Source organism: Ursus americanus, chromosome 24 (assembly GCF_024610735.1).
Source record: "Ursus americanus isolate L20-20 chromosome 24, mUrsAme1.1.p, whole genome shotgun sequence".
Lineage (NCBI taxonomy): Eukaryota > Metazoa > Chordata > Mammalia > Carnivora > Ursidae > Ursus > Ursus americanus.
Window position 1 is genome coordinate 37,995,899 of NC_142150.1, and position 20,892 is coordinate 38,016,790.

The 20,892-nt window shown below is 62.5% G+C and overlaps 2 protein-coding genes across 4 annotated transcripts in view; one reads left to right on the top strand and one right to left on the bottom strand.

The window, feature by feature from the left end:
* The window catches only part of FADS2 (fatty acid desaturase 2), a 32,037-nt gene extending 29,676 nt beyond the window's left edge, over nucleotides 1-2,361 (top strand). For both annotated transcript variants that reach the window (XM_045786831.2, XM_045786832.2), the window contains exons 11-12: nucleotides 105-230; nucleotides 633-2,361. In XM_045786831.2, the coding sequence (XP_045642787.1) occupies nucleotides 105-230; nucleotides 633-684 (178 nt within the window). In that variant the 3' untranslated portion in view covers nucleotides 685-2,361. The remainder of the gene's footprint in view (nucleotides 1-104; nucleotides 231-632) is intronic.
* A 4,617-nt stretch (nucleotides 2,362-6,978) lies between these two features.
* On the bottom strand, nucleotides 6,979-20,776 carry FADS3 (fatty acid desaturase 3). Of its 2 annotated transcripts, none has more exons than XM_045786834.2 (12): nucleotides 20,393-20,776; nucleotides 12,390-12,500; nucleotides 11,773-11,886; nucleotides 11,245-11,346; nucleotides 10,987-11,109; nucleotides 10,675-10,735; nucleotides 10,052-10,128; nucleotides 9,525-9,622; nucleotides 9,028-9,124; nucleotides 8,865-8,944; nucleotides 8,559-8,684; nucleotides 6,979-7,319 (listed from the first exon to the last, which is right to left on the bottom strand). In XM_045786834.2, the coding sequence occupies exons 1-12, from the start codon at nucleotides 20,597-20,599 to the stop codon at nucleotides 7,268-7,270; spliced, it is 1,248 nt and encodes a 415-aa protein (XP_045642790.1). In that variant the 5' UTR covers nucleotides 20,600-20,776; the 3' UTR covers nucleotides 6,979-7,267. The 2 variants fall into 2 exon arrangements, with proteins under 2 accessions (XP_045642790.1, XP_045642789.1); XM_045786833.2 differs by having other exon boundaries at nucleotides 11,689-11,886.
* Between the last annotated feature and the right edge of the window lie 116 nt (nucleotides 20,777-20,892).

Here is a 20,892-nt window from a genome sequence, read left to right on the forward strand (position 1 = left end):
GGCGCACAGGGAGAGCTGTGGACCAGGTCTCTCCAGCCCTGACTGCCGTCTGTGCGGGCTGCGAGCGGAGGCCGGGCGATCCTCACCGTCCGCGCTCTCCCCAGCCTCTTCCCCACCATGCCACGGCACAACTTCCACAAGGTGGCGCCGCTCGTGAAGTCTCTGTGCGCCAAGCACGGCATCCAGTACCAGGAGAAGCCGCTGCTGCAGGCCCTGCAGGACATCATCAGGTAGGGGGAGGGGGGTCCGAGCCTGACGTCCCTGGGGCCCAGGGAAGAGGCTGAGAGGCGCGTAGCTGGGACTGCCCACGTTGGAGACTGACAGCCATCAGAGGGGGCGAGCCCTGCTGGCACAAGTGTCCCCACCAGGCCACCTCCCTTACTAGGAATGACCTGGCTTCGCTCTGGGCTGGATGGGGACCCTCCCTTTGTCCTTCCTCCGGCGGGGGGGAAGGTTCCCTGGGGAGCCCTGAGCAGGCAACCCTGCGGCCCCGCTGAGAGCTGGGAAGCAAAACACCCCCAGCACAGCTTCCGCAGCACCCCTCTCCCTGGGGCTCCCCAGCTGCGCCCCCCCCCCACTCCTGGGCCCCGCCTCCCGACTCCTGGGCCCTGACGGACCCCTCCTCTTCCCAGGTCCCTGAGGAAGTCCGGGAAGCTGTGGCTGGACGCCTACCTCCACAAATGAAGCAGCAGCCCTGGGGGCGCCCACGGGGAAGGGGGAGCAGGTGGGAGTGCTGGCCACAGGGAAGGGTGGGCTTTTGTTCTGAGGGGTGTCTGCGAGGCTGGGGTACATGCTGGCTTGGGGATCCCATTTTTTGGTCTTTCTCCTGTTTTCCTCTCCGATTTCTCTTTGCTTCTCTCTCCCACACCCTCCCTCATGGGGCTGCCCCCCTCTATCTGGTGGCCCCTCCCCTTCTCCCACCTCCCACCCCCAGGAGCGCAGAGAGGTGCTCTGTCCCGGCCCCCAACTTCTGCCCCTAAACTTCTGCCAGATCAGAGGTCCACAAATACTGCCCACAACACCACCCTCTTGCTGCCTGGCCTCTAGGCCTCACACCTCCTTGTCTCCCTCAGACCCAGTTGGTCCCCACAGCTCCCTGGCCCGCAGGCCTGGCCGCCCCCCACCCCCAGCCCCGGCCCTGGTGTTAGGGAGTGTGGTTCACCCGGCTCCCTCTCGGCCCACACTGGGGCCAGAGCTGGGGGCCCCCCTGCTGGCACCACTTGTCTTCAGATGTCCGGGGTCCTGGCCCTGATCCCGGCTCCCTTTGCCCGCAGCGTAGCCAGCTCAGACTCAGGGCCCAGGCAAGTGTCCTCGCCCCACGGGAGCCCTCTGACCCAGGGCTTGTGCAGGCTCCACTGCCTGGGACCTGGGGGCCGAGGGGCCATCCTGAAGGTGGGCTTAGCCGAGGCCATGGCCAGGCTGGCGGATCAGCGGGCAAGTCGGCTCAGCCCTGCCCCCACATCCCCTTCAGATGTTTGTCGGGGCTGGGAGACCTAAGATTCTGGAGCGATCGGACCCTTCTCCAAAGTGCTCCGTTACCTGCCAGGCAGTGCCAACCAGTCTCTAGCTGCTTGGCCGAGTGGCCTTGGGCCCTTCAGGCTGCAGGAGGACGCCTCACACAGCCCCTCCCTGTGCTGGGGCTGCTGGTGTGGACGTGCTCCCACTGCCTTCTGCTCTCTCCTGTCCTCTGGTTTTTTAACCTTTTGTTATAGATACATTCTGACGGGGGGGCGGGGGGCAACAACAGGGCTGGGCCTTGTCACAACCTTTACCACCTGCCTCTGCGGGTCCTGCCGTGGGCTGAGGCCGGCTCACTCACAGAGGCCACAGTGACCCCGACTGTGGGGGCTGCTGGGGCCGCTGCTGTCGAGAGGGCAGTGGGGGCCCAGGGGGAGGCAGTCGCAGAGGAGGTGACCCTGAGGATCTGGGGGTTTGGGAGGGAGATCTGATGAGGGCCAAGTGAAAACTGCCACAAGGAGTTTGGGGCTGGAGGCCAGGCTGCCGAGGGGATGGGGAGTGAGTGGGAGGGAGGGACCCAGGGCTGCTGCGTTTGAAATCTAACCCACTAACCAGTATTTAGCTTCGGGGGAGGGGAGCAGAAACAAGCTCAGAGTGGAGGCCTTTGGGGGAGGGCTGTAGTCCCCAGCTTTGGCCAGTGGGGGTGGGGGGGATACATCCAGCGTGACAGACCTGCGGGTTGCCACGGCAACGTGGGCCCCCAAGGCCCTCCCACTGAGAACACAGGCCCCAGGAGCTGTCCTTTGCTGGAGACAGAATGGATCCATAGGGAAATGATGTTAATTTTTACCATGTCACTTCCCCATCCCTACATTTTTTGGAAATAAAAGTAATTTTATTCTCGCTTCTTGCACGTTAACGCTGGGCGGGCTGTCGGGATGGAGGAAGGGGCTTTGCAGCCAGGGCACCAGGGGGGAGACCCATGCTGGTAGAGGCAGGCTTTTTGCTGTCCCCTCCCCCACTGCGGTCACCCTACTCTCAACCCCTGCTGCCTCTGCTCAGGAGAGAACTTCTCTCCCTTTCCCTGAAGTGCGTTCACACAAACCCAACTCCAAACATGCCGAAGGAGGCATTCTGGAAGGTCTCTGGAGGGCAGCAAGGAGGAGCTGGCACAGGCCACCTTCCTGACCTCCCCATTCCCTGTCTCTGTCCCCAGTTCCTCCTGGGACCAGCTGTCTGCTCACAACCTCACCAGTCGACTGGCTTCTGCCAGACTCCCATCCCCCCATTTTCTAGTCAGTGCACAGAGCACTGGGGGCAAAGAGAATCTCGGAAGGGGCTTTGGAAAGTCCTAGAGACCTACGCTTCCATCTTGTGGCCCCTGTGTCCTGCTCAGGGGCTCATTTGGTCCCCATACCCTGGGGAGACGCCCATGCCATCTTGGCCCAGGGTCACCAGTTCACAGGTGGCGGCACAGACACAGTCCTGGGTCTGTCCTACAGCCAAGCCTGGAAAAAGTTCAAAGGGCTGTGCCAGGAGCACTGGTACCGTTTGCCCTCCACTGTGCCAGCAGCCCACATGCTGCTCTGCTCCCTGCCTCCGGGCTGGCTCAGCCGGCAGGTCAAGCTAGATGTGCTGGGGAAGGGCCAAGAGGCTCGGCCTAGCCAGCACCTCAGGGGTCCCCCACCTGGCCTTGCATCTCCTCCCAGCAGGGCTGGGGAGGGCCGGAGTCGACCCTCGTGCCCTTCTTGCTTTCCCCGTGACCCCGGTATTGCGGGCAGGGATGGCTTTCCCAGGCGGGGTTTGGATGGTTCCCCAGTGGGTGCAGGGACCCTGCAATAGGACCCAGGATTGCAGAAGGAGCCCTGAGCCAGGCGGCCGAGACCCACTGAGTGGCCTTGTGTGAGTCCGCTGCCCTGGCTCTGAGCCAGTCCCACCATTTATATAGCGAAGGCACTGAGCTCCGGTGATTGTCACTCTCCACACCTGTGAGCCCCTGGCCTGGCCCTACTGGAGTAGGCCCACTAGAGGCCTTCGAGGCTGAAAGGCCATGAGGAACTCACCTTCCATCCTTCTCACCTGGGCCTGTGTTCCGCCTCCTACCCGGGCTGGGTGTGGCAGCCCGTCCCCCAGGATTGGACAGTAAGGCCCCGCCACCCTACCATCTGTGAGCCTAGGGTCCTTCTCCATGTGCCAGGCAGGCTCCCGGGGACGGGGAGAGTGGCGGGGAGGACCGACGGGCTAGCTGGACGCTGGGGCTCTGAAGGCACCAGCTATCCTGGCTCTGCTGCGGTGCTTGGATCTTCGCTGTGGCTCTTTCCCACCACACTGTCCTTGCGCTCAAGTATTACCCTGGCGGCGAGGAGCTGGGGACACCCATACCTGCTCTCTGCTTCATTGTTTCTCCTGTCCCCACCCCCGCACCCCAGCTGAAAGTTATGAGGCCCTGACATGTGAGGTCCTGAGTCATCACAAGACACGAAGCTTCCAGTCACGGGGGAGGCTGGGTCCAGAAGGGAAAGGACTGGCCAGAGGCCATGCACGGGCAGCAGCTGGATCCCTGTGCCTCACCCAGCACTCTGCCCCGCCATCTCCTTTGCTCCCTCAAGGGAAGGGTTGTTTCCCAGAACAAGATGTCCCCCCACACCAGCATGTCAAATGTCAGACCACTCCCAGGAGGCCCAGCAGCTGGTCAGAAGGGGCGGAGACGGTGGAAGGAATCCTTGGGGAGCTGAGAGCCTGCTCAGTTTGGTGGGTGGCCTGGGCAGGTGCAGGGTGCCAGGCCTGGAGGGGGGCTTGGCACAGCTCCCTGGGCTGTGTGTGGGCCTGGCGCTGCAGAGGTGGTCAGTGCCCTGGCAAGTTCCTTCGGCGTCCCGTGGGACACTCAGAAAAACTCTTGGTCCTTCGGGGGGAGAGAGGAGGCCTTTGGTGACAAGGGGCAGGGTGGAGGTGGCAGCCCTGGGCCCCAGCTGTCTTTGGGGTCACCAAAAACTGTTCAGGAGACCGTGCCTTGGGCCAAACAGGACTCCTCAGCTGTCCTAGCTGCACCGTCCCTGGAGAGGTGTCCCCCTCTGGACAGGATGCAGCTTCTCAGAGAGCTCCTGGTCTGACACCTGACATGGAATGATACGCCGTGGATCCCAGGGAGTGCCTACAACCACTTCTGAAGAAACTGCGGCCTGAGAGGAAGGCATGGCCCGGGTCCGGAACTCCGGGGCCCTCTTGGCTGCGTTTGACATTTCGAATCAGACCGGCCCAAGCATACACAACCAGCGGCCACCTAGCACGCTAGCATTTGAAGACCACGTCTCCACTGCCCTCTGCCATCATAAATACGTTTCTTTGGATTTTGAAGGCATTTAGTTGTTTCTTCCAAATCACTTGGTTCAAGAACAAGTATCCAGGAGAATTAGGGGCAGGTCCCAAGAGCTCGGAAACGGCCAGGCATAAGAAGCAGCCAGGCGCTCCCGGACCTGAGGGGGGCGGGGGGAAAGACCCATGAAAGATCTGTGACCTGTCCTGTCACATAGGAGTTGGTTCACAACCTGGACCAGCCACTCCCAACACTACAGGCAGGTCTGGTTCTTGTGAATCTCCTTTCCCACCATCTGCCCGGGTGCCCACGGGAGACTCCGTAAATGCTGGTAGACTGGGAACAAATCAGCATGTCCTGCTGCTTTTCCTCCGCACCCAAGACTGTGTGCAGACCATAAAGCAGAGAGATACGGGGTTTCTTGGAGGCTCTGCCAAGGCCCTTCTTTCCTTCCTTCCTTCCTTTTACAAACCTGGCCCACACTCCCTAGGTTTTTGTTCCGGGACTCTGAAGAGACCTGATAGAGAAGGGGAGCTCAGCTCAGGAGAGGGGTGATGACCTGCCCGCATGGGGGACAGAGTGGGTCAAGGGCAAAGATGACCCGCCAGTGAAGGATTCAGGCAATAAAGAGAGATCGAGGTCGGGTGGGGGGCTACTTGAGGCCAGGTGGCTTCTCCGTGTCCTCTGAGCAAGTCATTAGGCAACCACCAATTTGCAGAAGGAGAGCGCACTCCCAGAGGCCACCACCAGGGGCATCACGGAGCGTGGCCTGCCCCACAACGGTGCAGATACTCTGGATGCCCCTAGGTGGCGCCGCAGGCTCAGCATTCCCGCCGGCGGGGACGTGCTGCCCTCCAAGTACAGAATGCTAACATTTCCCATAAGTGCACGTGCATCAGAGCGACTGCAGGAAATGCAGTGACTGCACATGAGATAGAGCGACTGCCATCCCAGGGCCCACGTGGCACCCAGAGTCAGCAGGGTTTCCAAAGGTGGCCACAGGAAAGGGGTCTCGCAGCAGAGGAACGGCCGTGCAGGGACCCTGAGTGTGGGATCTGCTCCAGATGGAAGGAGTTTGCTTTCAAGGCAGGAAGTACCTTTCAGGGAGCAAATGGGGTCAGAGACAGCCACGGGCTTGTCCCAGGTCCGAGCAGGTGCGGCCCCGGGGTGTTGGACCGTGTGCATGAATTTCTTTTAAATTTCTGAGCCCTGTTGCCAAGCCCAACGCAAAGAACCTTCCACACAACATCCACCTTTTACCTTCCAGCACCCTAGGAGGTCATACTACCACTCAGAGAGGTTGAGTAACTTCCCACAAGGTCATACAGCCACCAGTCCCAGCAGAGGCATGACCTCCCCCCTGCTTTACCTGACCAGAGAAGGGAGGGTGGGAGCCGCATGGATCAGGGTGGGGCCGGGGGTCCTGGGAAAGGACTGAGTAAGACCTCCAGCATGTGTGCCCCTTCCACCTCCTGAAGAGAACCCAGCCCGGGGCAATGGCAGCCCTGACAAAGGGAGGGGCAATCCTGCAGCTGATGGCAAGACTCCCGCTCCCCCTCCAGAAAGGCCCTCAGGGAAATCCTAGCTCTGCATTTGGTTTCTGTAAGCTGCTGACACCATGCAGACACCTGGTCCCCCAGGGCAGCCATGCGAGAAAGCCGATGCCCCCTCCTGTGGGCCACCGAGCACACTCAAGCTGCACCCCTACCAGCCTGAGGCCAGGTGCAGGACCGGTGAGGTGGCCCTAGGAGGCCCCTCATTATAGAGGCTGTGGGATGAGGCCCCCCCACCACGGAGGCTGCGGGAAGAGGCCAGTGCACGTCCGGGCCACACTGACTTCCTTTTTCTGCACTCAGGGGACACCTCGTACATGGCCTTCTGCCCTGAGCCCTGGTCTGCTGGACCAGCCCCTGTCCCGCTGTGCAGAGAAGTCAAGTGAGGGGAGCCCAGGGTGACTGCCCAAGGTTTGCGGCAACTGGATAAAGAACAGGAAGGGAGGGTCCAGGCCCACAGAGAGATCTGAGCCGGGTGCAGCGGCCAGCTCCCCGACCCAGGGCCGAGGGGACCTCTGAAAGCCACCATTCACCACCCCCGTCCCCACCTTCATCTCCCAGCACCCCGATGGCCCCAGGGCCTGAATTCTCTCAGGAAGTCTGGGGCAGACTCCAGCCCCAAGATTCTTGCAGATTCAATACTCTACTCCATCATGTATCTGGGTTTGTTTTTATATAAAAATAAGAGTTTTCCCTAAATTCTTGCTCTGGGAAAACATGCCATGCTGTGTGGCTTTATGCACCATCCCCCTAGCCCTGGTCCTGTTTGGCCAAGAGCCATGGCCTCAGGGCCACCAAGCAGACAGGTGAGGGGGCCGAGGTGAAGACAGCAGATCCAGAAGGGTAGGCAGGGCCCCCTCGGCCAGGTGGGGAGGGGGGAGAGGGGGAGGTGTCAGGCCGGCCTAGGCCAGCTTGGTGTCAGCCAGGGCCCTGGATGCTGCCCTCACTGGTGGAGGTAGGCTTCCAGCCAGACGTCACCAGACTTCTTCAGGGACCTAGAGGGCAGAGATGCGGTGAGTGTGTTGACTGCAAGATACTATCTCCCTGCCCCCAAGCCAGTGAGGGTACGTGTACTTGTACGTGCACTTGTCCCCATTCCTCTGGGGCAGGCAGCTCCAGTGGGGGGTGGGGGAGCGCAAGGGTAACAGGAGAGGAAGCTACTCTCTCCTTAACTGGAGTAGAATCTAGACCTTGCCTGGGGGCAGACGGAACACAAAGGCCCAGTCCAGACCGCAGTCTGCATGGCCTGTCCGTCTTTCACCCAGCTCTCTCTTTTGTCTCCTGCTGGGCGATGCCACCCTGGGACCCCTATGTAAGCCATGGAGCCTGCCCCCCAAGAGCCTGACGACAGGCAGAGGAGCCCAGAAGGATCCACAACTCGCAAGGAAAATTCAGTGCCAAGGGTTCTAATGGGGCCGTGCCGAGTGGCAGGGGCTCAGAGCCCGGGGCCGGGAAGGAAGGGCCTCCAAGTGAAGGGAACGGCATGTGGCAAAGCACAGAGGTAGGGCTACGGAATCTGACCGCGGTTTCCCACTGCCAAGGCGCCATCCCTCGCCTGGACAGCTACAGGAACCTCCGCTCTACTTCGACTCGAGCCCCGTCGGTGCATTCCCAGTCAGGGTGTCTTTCCAGAATCCCAGTCCTGCACGTCCCTCCTCCACTCACGTCGGCACACTCTTGCCTCAGGGCCTTTGCACTGCTGTTCCCTTGCCCCAGACGGTCTCCACCCTCACACCTGTCCCCATCGCCAGCCCTCTCCCCTCTTGCCCGTCTCTGCTCACATGGCGCCTTCTGAATACCACCTACCCTGCCCCCCTATTAAAATCCGAGTCCTGCCTGGCACTCCCATCCCCTCGCCCGCTCCCATTCTTAGGTTTTGTGGGTTTTGTTTTGCCAAAGCGTATCTTCTCTTCCCACATTTTCTGCACTTATTTGAACCGCTTTCTGTCTCCCCTACTAGGCTGTCAGCTCCAGGAAGGCAGGGCCCTCGGCCTGCTCTGCTCACAGATACTGACGCACCGAGAGCCCTCAGGACAGAGTCTGGACCCACGACAGGTGCTCCCTAAAGCCGGCGCTGTGAGAGAGCCCTGGGAAGGGAGGGAGGGCACAGACTGAGGACAGAAAGGCTGATCAGAAAGGCCTCGCACGCCAGCTCTTGGAGAGGGACCCGTTTGGGCTCAGAGAGCTGCCCGGGAAGGGGCCCCAGGAGAGCCACTGCGCGCGGGGGCCCTTACCCAACGATGTCCACCAGGGCGGTGAGGAAGGGCTTCACCTCGTAGCTGAGGCCGTGCTTGGCACACAGCGCCTGCACCAGCGGGGCCACCTTGCGGTAGTTGTGCCTCGGCATCGTGGGGAAGAGGCTGGCAGGGACAGGGGGACAGCGGGTGCTGGCACCGGAGGCGAGGGCGGGCCGGAGGGAGCCCTCACCCGGCCATCACCTCCCAGGCCTCCCCGGGGATAAGCCTAGCCTCATGTCAGCCCTGGGACTCAGGACTCACTCCCCGCCCCCCCCCGGGGGGGCCTGCAGGGCCCACACTCACTGGTGCTCAATCTGGAAGTTGAGGTGCCCGCTGAACCAGTCAATGAAGAGCGAGGGCTCCACGTTGCAGGTCGCTGCCAGCTGCCAGGAACGGGTGGGGCACCGGTGAGACGGGTGGGCATGCGGCCCCCATTCCCCCTAGCAGCCGCAGCCCTGCAGCCCACCTGAGAGCTGGCCCAGTCCCGGTGCTTCTCGTGGCCGATCTCCTTGGGGATGTGGTTCATCTGTGTGATCCACACGAACCAGTGGCTCTCCAGGACCCTGTGAGGGGAGGCTCAGGCACTGCCCGTGTCCAGCTCCCCCCTTGGATCGGACCTGGGCCTAGGCTTCCTCCTCTGCACCATGGACTGCGGTAACCCCTCCCCCCACTGGTGTTTAAGGAGGCTGAGCAAAGCAGGGCCCACAACCCGGCGGAGCCCGGAGTAGCCCTGCTCATGAGGGTGACATCCACGGGGCTGCCTGTAAGCCAGGCGACGGCCCCAGACCCGCCGCCCCTGCGATCCTGCCGCTCGTGTTCCTCAGCCCCCCAGGGAGGCAGCCCTGCCGTCCCCACACTGCAGACGGGGACGTGGAGGTTCTGAGCGTGCATGGCTGGGGCCAGGGGCCCCCGCTGCCTGCGTGTGGCCTGTCCAATCCCCTGCCAGTCGGAAGCTGGCCCTACCTGACAGCAACAAAGAGGAGCAGAGCCCCGGGGAGGCCGTAGAAGGGGCTGTAGCACAAGAGGAAGCGCGAGTAGAAGCTGGCGGCCCACAGCAGGTCCTGCGGAGGAGGGGACAGGAGCCCCGAGGCCCCGAGGCCGCCGGGACAGGAGCCGGCATCATCCACCTCTCCTGCGGGCTGTGCCTCGGAGCCCCAGCCGGGGCCCTGCCCCTCTCCGGGCCTGTTTCTCAGCAAGGTAAAGGGACAGGGTCCTTGCCTTCCCAGCCTCATGGGGCTGACTCTGGAGAGGAAGGTGCCATGGGGGGATCCCTCCCTGGGAGACAGCCCAGAGGCTCCCCACCCCCAGGGAGGACGCCCCGACTGGGAGAGACCCCCGGCATGCCCATGCACACTTGCACACGCACACACGTGTATCACAGCGTCACTTGCACACCTGTTTGCATCCGTGGGTAGGGCTGCCCCGTCGTGCCCCACCTCCCGTCGCCACAGCTGGCTTCCCAGGGAGACCCGCGCCGAGCCCCCACTCACCGTCCACTGCATGCACACCAGCATGTAGGCCAGATTCTCCACTTCGAAGTTCACCAGGGTGAGCAGCGGTGGGCCGACTGCAAGGGGGCGCGAGGGGACTCAGGGGGAGCAGGGCTGGGGTGCCAAGCAGGAGAGGCCGAGGGAGTTAGGGAGCGAGGTGCCGTTATCCCGGGAATACCTGTGGGACCTCAGGCTGGTCCCCTCCGGCCGGGTGACCCCGCCATCACCCACAAGGCCTAGTCCACGGTCTTCCCTTGGCATCCGAGCCTCTGTGGGCCCGGGGCCAGCTTCCCACGTCCCCACCCTTAAATCCTCACTCTGGCCACCCCAACGACTGCCCCAGTGCTCGAGGGCTCCGAACCCCTCTGATGTGAATGCAGGAAGGAATTCCAAAAACTCCGGGCAGGGCCAGGGCCGTGGCTGCCTCTGGCGAGGGGAGAGTCAGCCCCGGCTGCGGGCTGGGGTGACCGGGGCCCGGGGAGGCCTGCAGGTGCTGTACTGAGGGAGTTTTAACAAGTGGGCCCCTCCCCCGGGAGGTGGCGGAAGTTGTCCAGGGGCGGCAGGCACCGTCCCGGGCCCCGCGGTGGCCCCCGCTCCGGGAGGACGGACGGACGGACACTCACTCAGGAAGAAGTACAGGTGCTGGTGGTTGTAGGGTAGGTAGCGGCGCTTCTTCTTGCCGTACTGTGGGGACAGCGGGGCTGGGGAGAGCGGCCCGCCAGGCCCGCCTCCTCCCAGGTGGGGTCAGGGGGCTGACGGCGGCCAAGGCAACCCCAGGTTCCAGCCATTGGGTTCATCACCCCGGCAGGCTGGCAAGCGGGGAAGGGGTGCCCCTCGGGCAGGGGCTCAGCCTGGAGTCAGAGCGGGGGGCCACCCTCCCCCGCCCCCACTGAGCGGCAGGCCCAGCCGAGAGAGTCCATGTGCTCCCCACACACCTCAATGGACGACTCCCCCAGGAGGAAGACGGGCGCCACGGTCACATCTGGGTCTTTGTGGAAGATGTTGGGCTTGGCATGGTGCTGGAAATGACGGAAGTTCCACCAGTGGGCCGAGAAGCCCTGCAGGGGATGAGAGGGGCTCTCAGGGCTGGGGCCAGGCCCGGTCCACCACCCCATGCCCGCACACTTGCGCAGACCCGGCGAGACACCCCCAGCTCAGCCCCTGCCTCCCCACCACCCATCCCACCCCCTCACCTTCAGCTGCCCCATCACAAACTGCTGGGCCACGTGGTTCCACTGGGACTTCCTGAAGACCGAGGTATGGCCCAGGTCATGCTGCAGACACCAGGACTGAGCCTAGGGACAGAAGCAGGGTCAGGAGCCGGTGGGAGGGAACTGGGGGGGCTCCCAGCTCCCAGGGCACCCCCACAGCTAATGCTGTGTTTTAAGACCCTGTGGGCCACCTTCCTCTTTTTAACAGATGAGGACAACCGAGTTTCGGGAGGCCTAGGGGCTTGCAAGCCTGTCAAGGAGCTCGTTTAAAATGCAGCTTGACCTCCAGATACACGCATTGTGGGGCCTCTGCGGCTCATTCATTCATTTATTCATTCACTCAGCAAATACATCCAGAGTGTCCTCGTGGGCCAGGCCCCGTGCTACTGGACAGTTTCGGTGGCAGCAGAGCAGTGCTGGAGTCACCTGGGAGGTGGCCAGGACAAGGGCGGCAAGGGCGCTGGGCACCCAGCCCGGGCCGAAGAGGTAGATGACAAGCCAAGCGAGCACCTCCATGGCCAGGATGTGGCCCAGCAGGAGAGCGAAGAAGGCGGGCTTGGCCTCAAACAGCTCCATGTCCTCAGCCGCCTGGCGCAGGGCTCGGAAGTCCTCGACCAGCTGGGCCTGCCGCGGTGGAAGGGCTGGTCGGCTACAGAAGCGAGGGCCCGGTGGTCCCCGGGAGCCCTGTCCCAGTGCCAGGCCCCGGGGGTGCAGCCGGAGGGACAGAGGGGTGAGAGCACCGTCCTGGGGTCTGAGCTGGGGAGCCGGCTGGTGGCAAAGGCTCGCCCCACAAAAGGTGTGGGGCGCATGAGAAGCCGAGAAAGCCAGGGCGGGGAAAACCCTTAGAGCCCAGTGCGTCCAAACCCTCAGTGTAGATGGGGATCCTGGGCCCAGAGCAGGAAACACAGCAAATGCGGGCCCAGCCAGCCTTGGGGCCCCCAGCTCCTGCAGGCGTCCCTCCAGCTCCACCTTCAGCTACCTGCCCAGGAAGGGATGGCAAACCCAGCCTTGGCCCCGGGGAGGGGCCCCTGGGGAGAATGTGGACGGAGTTGCTGCTGGCGATGGCCCCCACCCCTTCCACACACACCCCCACTGGGGGCTTGGCCTCCACCAGGGCCCCCACTCACGTCCTGGGGTCCATCGTGGCTGGGCTCCTCGGGGGCCAGCTCTCCGATCAGCAGGGGCTGCAGAAACTTGCGCACGAAATTGAGGTCCTGGTGGAAGGCGCGGAAGGCATCCTGGGGAGAGCCGACAGTCAGGAGGACAGACAGATGGCAGATGGAGACAAGGCGAGAGGACCGCTGATGGAAGGGAGGGGCACTGATGGATGGAGAATCTGCTGGTTGTTCAGCAGTCACATCAACAGGGCCAAACAGGTCCGCCCTGCCCACTGGCCCGGCCCGGTGCCCCCCAGGCCCTGGGAGCCCTGTTGGAAGCGCAGCACCTGCTGGGCCCCAGCTGCTTGCCCCAGCGCAGGGGGCCCTTCTCCAAGAATCAGGCAATGGCCACGCAGACTGAGTTCTTAGGTTTGCAAGGAAGATACTTAAACAGTAAAGCTCATTTGATTTTTAAAGCAGAAGTGGAAAATATCACTTAAAAAAAAAAAGCAAATGAAATAAATACTGCACGTTCCCGTGATTCTCTGTAACAGCTGGGGGTGGGGGTGAGGGTGGGGGTGCAATGCAACGGGGGGTTGGAGGGCCAGACCGACAAAGCAACAAAGCGCCAGGGACCGGGACCAGTGAGGAAGGCGGCCCCGGGCAGATCTGAAAGGTTAGCCAAACTGCAACGGTACAACGGGGTTCCTTAGTCTCGCGGAGTGAGTCCTGCGGCGACGGGCTTGCTCCCAGCTCTTCACCGGATCTTTATCCCTGAGCTTTCAGAGGCTCTCTCTGAAGGAACCAGCCCTCGCCACCCAGCTGCCTGCAGGACAGGAAGGAGCAGTGACTGGGGGGAGCCGTGCTGTCCCCGCGGGCCTGGGGAAGGGGCCTGCTGGCGGCCAAAGGAAACAGCTTTGAAGAAGGCTGAGAACGGGGCCTCCTATTGTTCTCTTGCTCGCAAGCCTTCCCCCTTCTGGGGGACGTCCAAACGGACAGCTGGGCCCCTGTACTTGCTACTGTACATCCCACGTGGTCCTGTGGGGAGGAGGCACTTCGGGCCCCTCCAGCCCCCCCTCAGAGGCCACACCTGTGGGACCCACCCAAGGGGTCCCTTTTCCTGTTGTCTGCTCTCTTGCTGGCCTGGGACAGCCGAGAGACTGGGAGAGAAGGGGGGGGCTGGGAAGGTGCAGCTTCTGGAATACCCTAGGCGCTGGGGAAGGTGACTTGGGGCCCGTCCCTGAGCTTCTAAGAGGGGACAGGGCTGTGTAGTGCAGATCTCCGCCTCTCCAGGAGGAGACTTGGGAGAGAGGATGTGGAGGGAGGCCGGCCCCACAGGAAGCTGCCTGGCCCGGGCCTCCTGGGGAACTGGGAGGGAAGACAGGTCTGGGGTTCGGCTGACCACACTCACTGTGACCTTGAGCGAAGTCTGTCCTCCTGCTGGGACCAGGCAGAAGAGGGCAAGACACCAGCGCCTTTCTCGCTCTGGACTGGGAGCATTAACCTTTCTGTTCTCTTACTTTACGCTGTTAACCATTGTTAAGTATATAGTTAAGTGGCCTCAAGTGCGTTCACACGGCCGGGCGACCATAGCCACCGTCCGCCCCGCAAATTTTCACCTCTGCCCCCATGAAACACTGACTGCCCCCAGCCCCCAGCAGCCACCACTCTGCCATCTCTACGAATTCGACTACTCTAGGCACCTCTGATAAGAGGAATCGAACATATTCGTCTTTCTGTGACAAACCTGTCACCCAGCATCACGTCCTCAAGCTTCATCGTGTAGCAGGTGGCAGAATTTCCTTCCTTTCGAAGGCTGACGAGCACTGACTGACTCCCTCTTACTTCCTCTGAAAGTCCCCTGGCAGCACATGGCTCCGGCCCCAGGATTTCTTCCCTGCTCTTCCAGCCCTTCTTCTCCCCCTCCCCCCATGCTCTGTGTGTCCCGGGGTCACCCTGGCGCCCAGCAGACCCCCAGACGCTCCGGGGCCACACTCTGGAGCAGGCCCGCCTCCTGGACTCTCCCTGGGCCCTGACTCACCCAGGCCAGGCCTGGGGATGCCCTGAGGGAGAGGGCCACCCGAGGGACTTCCAGCCACGTCTATCCACTGGCGTGACAAGGGGAGGTGTGAGCCCCCGAAGGGCCGGTGAGAAAATCCCACAGCTCACAGACAAGGCTCCGGCTGAAAGCTCCGGGCACGCTGTGGCAGGTCCTGGGAAAGCAGGGGGACACCACTGAGCCGTTCTTCCTTTTTTCTTTTTTTTAAGATTTATGTATTTGAGAGAAGGAGAGAGAGAAACAGACAGAGACAGAGCAAGCGTGAGCAAGCAGAGGAGAAAGAATCTGAAGCCGACTCCGCACTGAGCTGGGAGCCCGATGTAGGGCTCAATCCCACAACCATATCATGACCTGAGCCGAAGCCAAGAGGCGGACGCCCAATGAACTGAGCCGCCCCGGCGCCCCCAGCCTGTTCTCATGCTCTCACTACCAACAAGGTGCGTCGCTGGCCTCAGACCAAAACCTGATGCCCCAGCAAACAGCTTCTGCTGGAACACTTGGCGGGGCCATGTGACCAGATCCCCTCTGGGCCCAGGGGCTGTGGGCAGAAGACTCGGAGAGGTTAAGCCACTTGCAAAGGTCACGCAGCTCCATCTGATGGAGATGGGATCAGAATCCAGTCTGACCGGAAAACCGTGCTTGGGGCCACGTGGCACTAGCCCCAGGGAGGCCACTCCTGGGCCAGAGAGGAGCCAGCGGGTCTCGTGGGCAGCAGGTGCAGGGCAGTGGGGTGGAGAGTGGCCCTCACCACGAAGCTGGCCACCATCCCACAAAGCCAAGGACCGGGCTGCTTGGAGGCTGGACTGCGGGGGACAGGAGGGTGGTCCTGGTGTTTCTTGAGCTGCACTGCCTGAGTTTCTGGGGACCCCACCCTCACCCACCCCTGGTGCACCCGGAAACGTCCTACGACCGTCCCCCACCTAACGCACCAAGGGTGGCCCTGCAGGTCTCTCCCGCGGTCCTGGAACAGAGCTGCGTGAGACCACTGGTGGCCCTCACAGAAGCTGCTGGTGGCAGTGACAGGCTCCGTCCACAGGGCTGTCACCAGAGCCTGGCACAGCAGGGGCTGGATAGCAGGTGTGAACACATGGACAAGAGCCAACTGTCCACAGCCCACAAGGCCGGGGTAAGAACCATTTTACTGGCACGGAGGCTCAGAGTGGTAGGGACACCTGCCCATGTCAGAGTTCGTCACATCAGAGCTGGGATTTGAACCCAAGTAGATCTGTGATGTCCATGGCCCTCCTAGCCCTGCCTTGGCCCCTGGAGGGGCTCCTGCCCTGCCCCACAGCCCCTCGTGAGCCCCAAGTAGCAGCCAGCTACCGGGCGGGCATGGGGGCCTCCGCGCCAGCCTGCTGGGGGGATGGCCTCTGAGCAGCCCGCCGTGGTGAGCTGAGCTGCAGAGCCCCAGACAAGATCTCACACCCTTCCACTTTGTATTTCCTCATCAGTGCTGCAGAAACCGCTGCTGCCCATCTCACGGGGCTGCAGGGAGGACGGAGTCAGCGCAAGGAAAAGTGCACTTCAAAGGGCCTGACATCCAGCTCTGGCCGAGCCCCCCCGCTCCCCCCCCACTGGCCCTACGTGCCCTTCTCCTGAGTCCGCTGGGATTTAGCGGCCTCCAAGGGCGGACCTGCGGGTGTGGGGTAGGAGAGGGGAGTGTACCCTGCCGGTCAAGTCCCAGCCAGCCTGAAGCTGGGGAACAGGGACACAGTGGGGACAGGCGAGCATTCCTGTTCACTCCCCAAAGAATCAGGAATGTTCCAGATCAGGAAGGGAATGGAGCAGGGCTGCCGGGGGCTCAGGGGGTCTGCGTCTGTCCTTGCAGCCTCCTTAAGCCTCTGTTGAGGAGGCAGAAGTGGGTTGTAATGATGGGGGACGGGGTGGGGGGGAAGCCTCAGGGGATACCCCAGGAACCCCTCCGTCCCTTCCTCTCCCAGGTGGGAAGATAAAGGAGGCCCTCATGTCCAGCACGCGTGCTCCTCCCATCCCCCACCCCCAGCACTCCTCCTCAGAGCCAGCGGGGAAGTACTATCAGGGTCCCCATTTTACAAACGAGGACACGAGGACACGGAGGCCAAAGGGCACACAGCTCTGAACACAGCACGTCCAACTCCCACCGTGCAGGCCCGCCCAGTGCAGTGAGAGACCCTCCCAGAAAGCTGCTCCCGGTGCCCCTAGTGCCAGGCCCGCACCCGCCTGAGGGCTCCACCCAGCACCCTTGGCTTCACAAGCGTCAGGCACCCCAAAGGGGCCAGGCCCTCTGCCACCACCACTCTCTAGCTCCCTGGGCGTGGGAAACCACAACGCTTGCGTGCCCTCGGGGAGAAGAGCAGAGGGCTGCCAGGGCGCCCGGGCCACTAGCGTCCCTGCGTCTGCACTGTGTTCCTGCCCAGCACTCCCCCAGGGCAGGAGCTGGGCACTGCAACTACCCTGGGCAGGAGCCTGAGTGGGTGGGGACCCTGCAGAAACCACCTACGGAGCCTAGGGAAGTCACACTCCATGGGGAGTGTCAGGCGGCAGGGCTTTCCAGGCAGCCAGCCTGGGGGGCGGGAGCAGTGGGGGGGGGGTTGGAGCGGGGTCCTGCGCGTTCCTGGCCAGCCCCCACCAAGGCCCCCGCCCTCCAGAGCCGCCATCTGCCCCACCTCCCCCAGCTCCGACCCAGGCACAGACCCCACCCTCCAAGCCCAAGGACCAAAGCCCTGCCCCTTGAGGGCCCCAAGAAGGTCCTTTCATGTCACCCACAGTCAGCCTGTCTCCTCACCTGCAAAATGGGCCAACTCTCATACCTGCCTTCAGTGGCTTGCTGTCCGAACACCCCTGGAAGCTAACTCCTAATACCGCCCCTCCCGGTGCCCCTGGGCCCCCAGCAGCTCCCTCCTTCTGCCCTGGCCATGCCTGCCCTTAGGAGCCCAGGTGAATGGCCACCTCTTCTGAGGGACCTTACCTGGGAGAAGGCAGGTCCCCCACCATCTCTTCCCTTAGCCTCCTGCCCTTCTGGAGGGCTCTGCCTTCCGCTCCACAGTAGGGATCCCCTTAAATGTATCTCAGATTGCCCTGGCTTCCCTGCTCTGCCCTCCAAGATCCCCTTAGAATAAAACCAAAGTCCTGCTTCCAGGGACACAGAAGCCCAGCGGGAACCAGCTCCTGTTACTTCTGGACCTCGCTGCCTGCCCTTCTCCCCACTGCTCTACTCCAGCCCTGCTGATATCCTTGCGGTTCCTTGAGTACCTTCCCACCTCTGAGCCTCTGCTCCAGCTCAACCCTCTGCTAAGGAACTTCGTCCTTGCGATGTTTTGCTCGGGGCTGTATCTTCAGAGATTAGAACAGAGTTTGGTGGATACGATATGCTCACTGAATATCTGCTGATGGGTTTCATGATTCAGTAAGTGAAGAATGAATGAATGGATGGAAAAAAAACAGGTACGTCACAGGACAGCAAGAGGACGGGCTACGGATTCACATCTCAGACCCCCGCCACTTAATTTCAAGTCACTTTCCCTTTTTGAGCCTCAGTTTTCCCATCTGTAAAGTGCGAAAATCACTAATAGTACCTGCCTCAGAGGGGTACCCTGAGGACTAAAACAGAGTATCCATAAATCAAGTGCGGAATTTGGAGTCCGGCACGTAGTAGGTACTCAATGCCCAGCCCCGGTATATTCCGACCGGCAGCAGCCAGGCCCCGACCCTCCCCGGCTGGCTCCGCTAGTCTCAGGCGCCTCTGACTCTTCGGCAAACCTGGCTCAGGGCCCAGAGCACTCTCCCCAGGGTACCCAGCTTTGTATCCCAGGATGGCCACAGGCTGACTTCATGGCACAGGAACTCTGGGAATTTCCCGGCAGGAAGGTTTCTGTTGCCTGGACATGAGAACAGCTGATGGGCGGCTGGGGCTAGAGAGAGGTGGCTGGGGGAACACAGCCCTAGCATGACAGCTGCCCCACCCCTACCTGTGCCCTCGGGCCTGGGATGGGGTGCCTGGGGCCCGGACTCCGCCACACATAGCACTGGGCTGGGTGCATCTGTCATCTGTGCTGTGGGCCCATCAGAGACAAACGTTAGGGTTCCCCATCCCCAGCCACTTCAGAACCCCTTTGGCCTGAACAGCCCAGGTATTGCTGGCAACTCCGGACCCATGTTTGGAGCCCTGAGGAAGCTAAGATGGCCCCAATGCCACTCCTTCCCATTAAAGCCATGGCTAGAACCGGACAAGGCCACCCAGCCCAGGGGCGGCTACGGCGTGGCTGGTCCACCGCCCTCTGTGCTTGGCAGGGCCCACTCACGCTCACCAGCCAGCCACACGCACCAAGCAGGAGAGACTACGTGGCAGCCCTGGGGCCACAAAGTTGAGAAGGCACGGTCCTGCCCGCAGCTGGCTCACTGTCTGGCCCAGCTCTCCCCACTTTACAGATGAAGAAACTGAGGCTCAGAGGAGTAACACCTGATTCAGGGTCACTCTGAGTCTCCAGCAGCAGAGTCAGGACCCAGCCCCAGGGAGCAGACTGCTTTTTAGCAATGAGAAAGAGACCTTATTGGCGATGAACCAACGCGAAACCTGTCAGACGGCGGTCTTGGGGTCGAGCGCTAATGGTATGATGGGGTTGCCATGTGGGAGGCCCCCAGCACCAGCCTGGGCACCAAGCTGGAACAAGTGATTGAGAAATGCCCTGCGTCATCCTTCCCCTCAGCTCCAAGGTTGGGGTGGCCTTGAGGGGTGGCCAGGGCCGTGGCACCTCACCCCCTCCATGCCCCAGCAGAAATGCACACATGCACGACCACGCACACAAATGCGTACAGGGCTCACACGCGTACAGGCTTGTGCGTGGTCACACACTTGGCCCCCAGTCATCTTCAACTCCATGGCCACCACCTGGCCCACGGGCAAGGCTTTCTGTCAGGTTCTAGACTTTCAGGAGGCTTCTGACTCTAAACCCTCAGCTTCTTAGGGTGGAAGTGGGGAAGAGAGACCTTTTCCCTTAAAGAGTCCATGGAGATTGTCCAAGCCAGCAGCCCTGGTAAATAGGGACACTGAGCTCCTGGGACAGAACCCAATTTCTTCTGCTGCTTAAAGTTCTGCCAGTTAGGGATTCATCTCCTGACATCTTGAAGATTCCTGACACCCAGGCAGCCAACCTAGAATGTTAGACGGGCAAGGCAGAGCATCATGGCCTCAACACCTTGTCTCCGGCTGGGGGACTGCTGGACTCCAGGAAGGGGCCGATGAGAAAGGAGTCTCCTCACAACAGCCTGCTCGACCACTGGACTCCGGCCAGACAGTCCCAGTGGACCAGGCCACGTCCCTCCTTGGCAAGACATGTCTAGACATGGGCTGGGAAGGGGAAGTTGGGGTCCCCCAGGGCCAGCCTATTCCTGGGGTGACCATGCTTCCCGAGGAGGCCCACCCAGCCTGGCTGGCAAAGTTCTCCCACGTGCAGCTGCCAGCCCAGGAGAGGTGAGTCACTGCCCCTCAGAGCAGTTTACAGCGGCTCTTGGGAAAGCCACAGACCTCTGGGCCCTGCCCAAGCCTTGCTGCCCAGCCCCCAGGCTCTGGTGGCACATCCCTGCCAGTCTCCAGCGGGGGGGGGGGGGGGCAGACCCCACCCTACCCCTGGCACTCAGCAAAAGGAACCTGGCCTGGGGGACCCAGAACTGAGAGGAGAAGCTCAGGGCACACGGAGGGCTCGTTGGCCAGGACACACCCACCTCTGAGAGCCCCTTACTCCTGCACAGACCCTCCCCTGCCCTGCCCAGGCCTGCCCCAAGGCCCTGAGGGGAGGTTCTCCATGCAGGGACGTGGCCTCCTTACTCCACATCAGGCCCTGGCTTGTCCATCCCAATCCTGGTCCCGGACCAGGAGATCAAAGGTCAGCGAAGAGTAGAAAGGATGCCAGACCCCGCAAGTAGAGAGGGTCCCAGTGCCCACGACCAGGCCCCGGCCAGCGCCAGGCTTCACCCGGCCAGCGGTGGGCTTCCTTACCGTGGCGTCCTCAGCGCCGTGGTGGCCAATGAGGCGGCTGCCCCCCGGGTGCCGCTGTGCCCAGCGGCTAATGTCGTAGACGCGACGCTCGATGACCAGCCACTTGTCGCCCGGCAGGTTGTGCTGGCGGATCTGCTCCCAGCGGAAGGTGGGCAGCGGCGCCCCCGGCTGCGCGTGCCCCCGCCCGGGCTCCCCGACGCCGCCCATGGCTGCGTGCGAAAGCCCTCGGCCCCTGGTACCTCTACGAGGTCCGACAGAGTCCCCGAGGGGAGCGAGTCGCGGCCCCAGGGGCGTCCTCCGCCGCCACCGGCTCCTCCGCGGCCCCGCCCTGCCGCTGCGGCCGCCGTACGAGCGTGCGCCTGCCCGGCTCCCAGCGCAGGGAACTTTTCCCTCCCTTATAACCGCGCTGACAGCGCCCGCCTCGCCTCCTCCCCTCGCCCGGCCCCGCCGGCCCGCCCCGCGCGCGCTCCAATCCCCGCGCGGCGCCTCGGCCTCCATTG

Coding starts and splice junctions, on each gene's coding strand:
- FADS3 (XM_045786833.2), bottom strand. CDS start 20,599: ATGGGCGGCGTCGGGGAGCCCGGGCGGGGGCACGCGCAGCCGGGGGCG. Junction 11,347..11,688: donor TTGTCCTGGCCACCTCCCAG/GTGACTCCAGCA, acceptor TTCTGTCCCTAG/GCTCAGTCCTGGTGTCTGCA. Junction 10,129..10,674: donor GCACCTGTACTTCTTCCTGA/GTGAGTGTCCGT, acceptor GCCCCCTTGCAG/TCGGCCCACCGCTGCTCACC.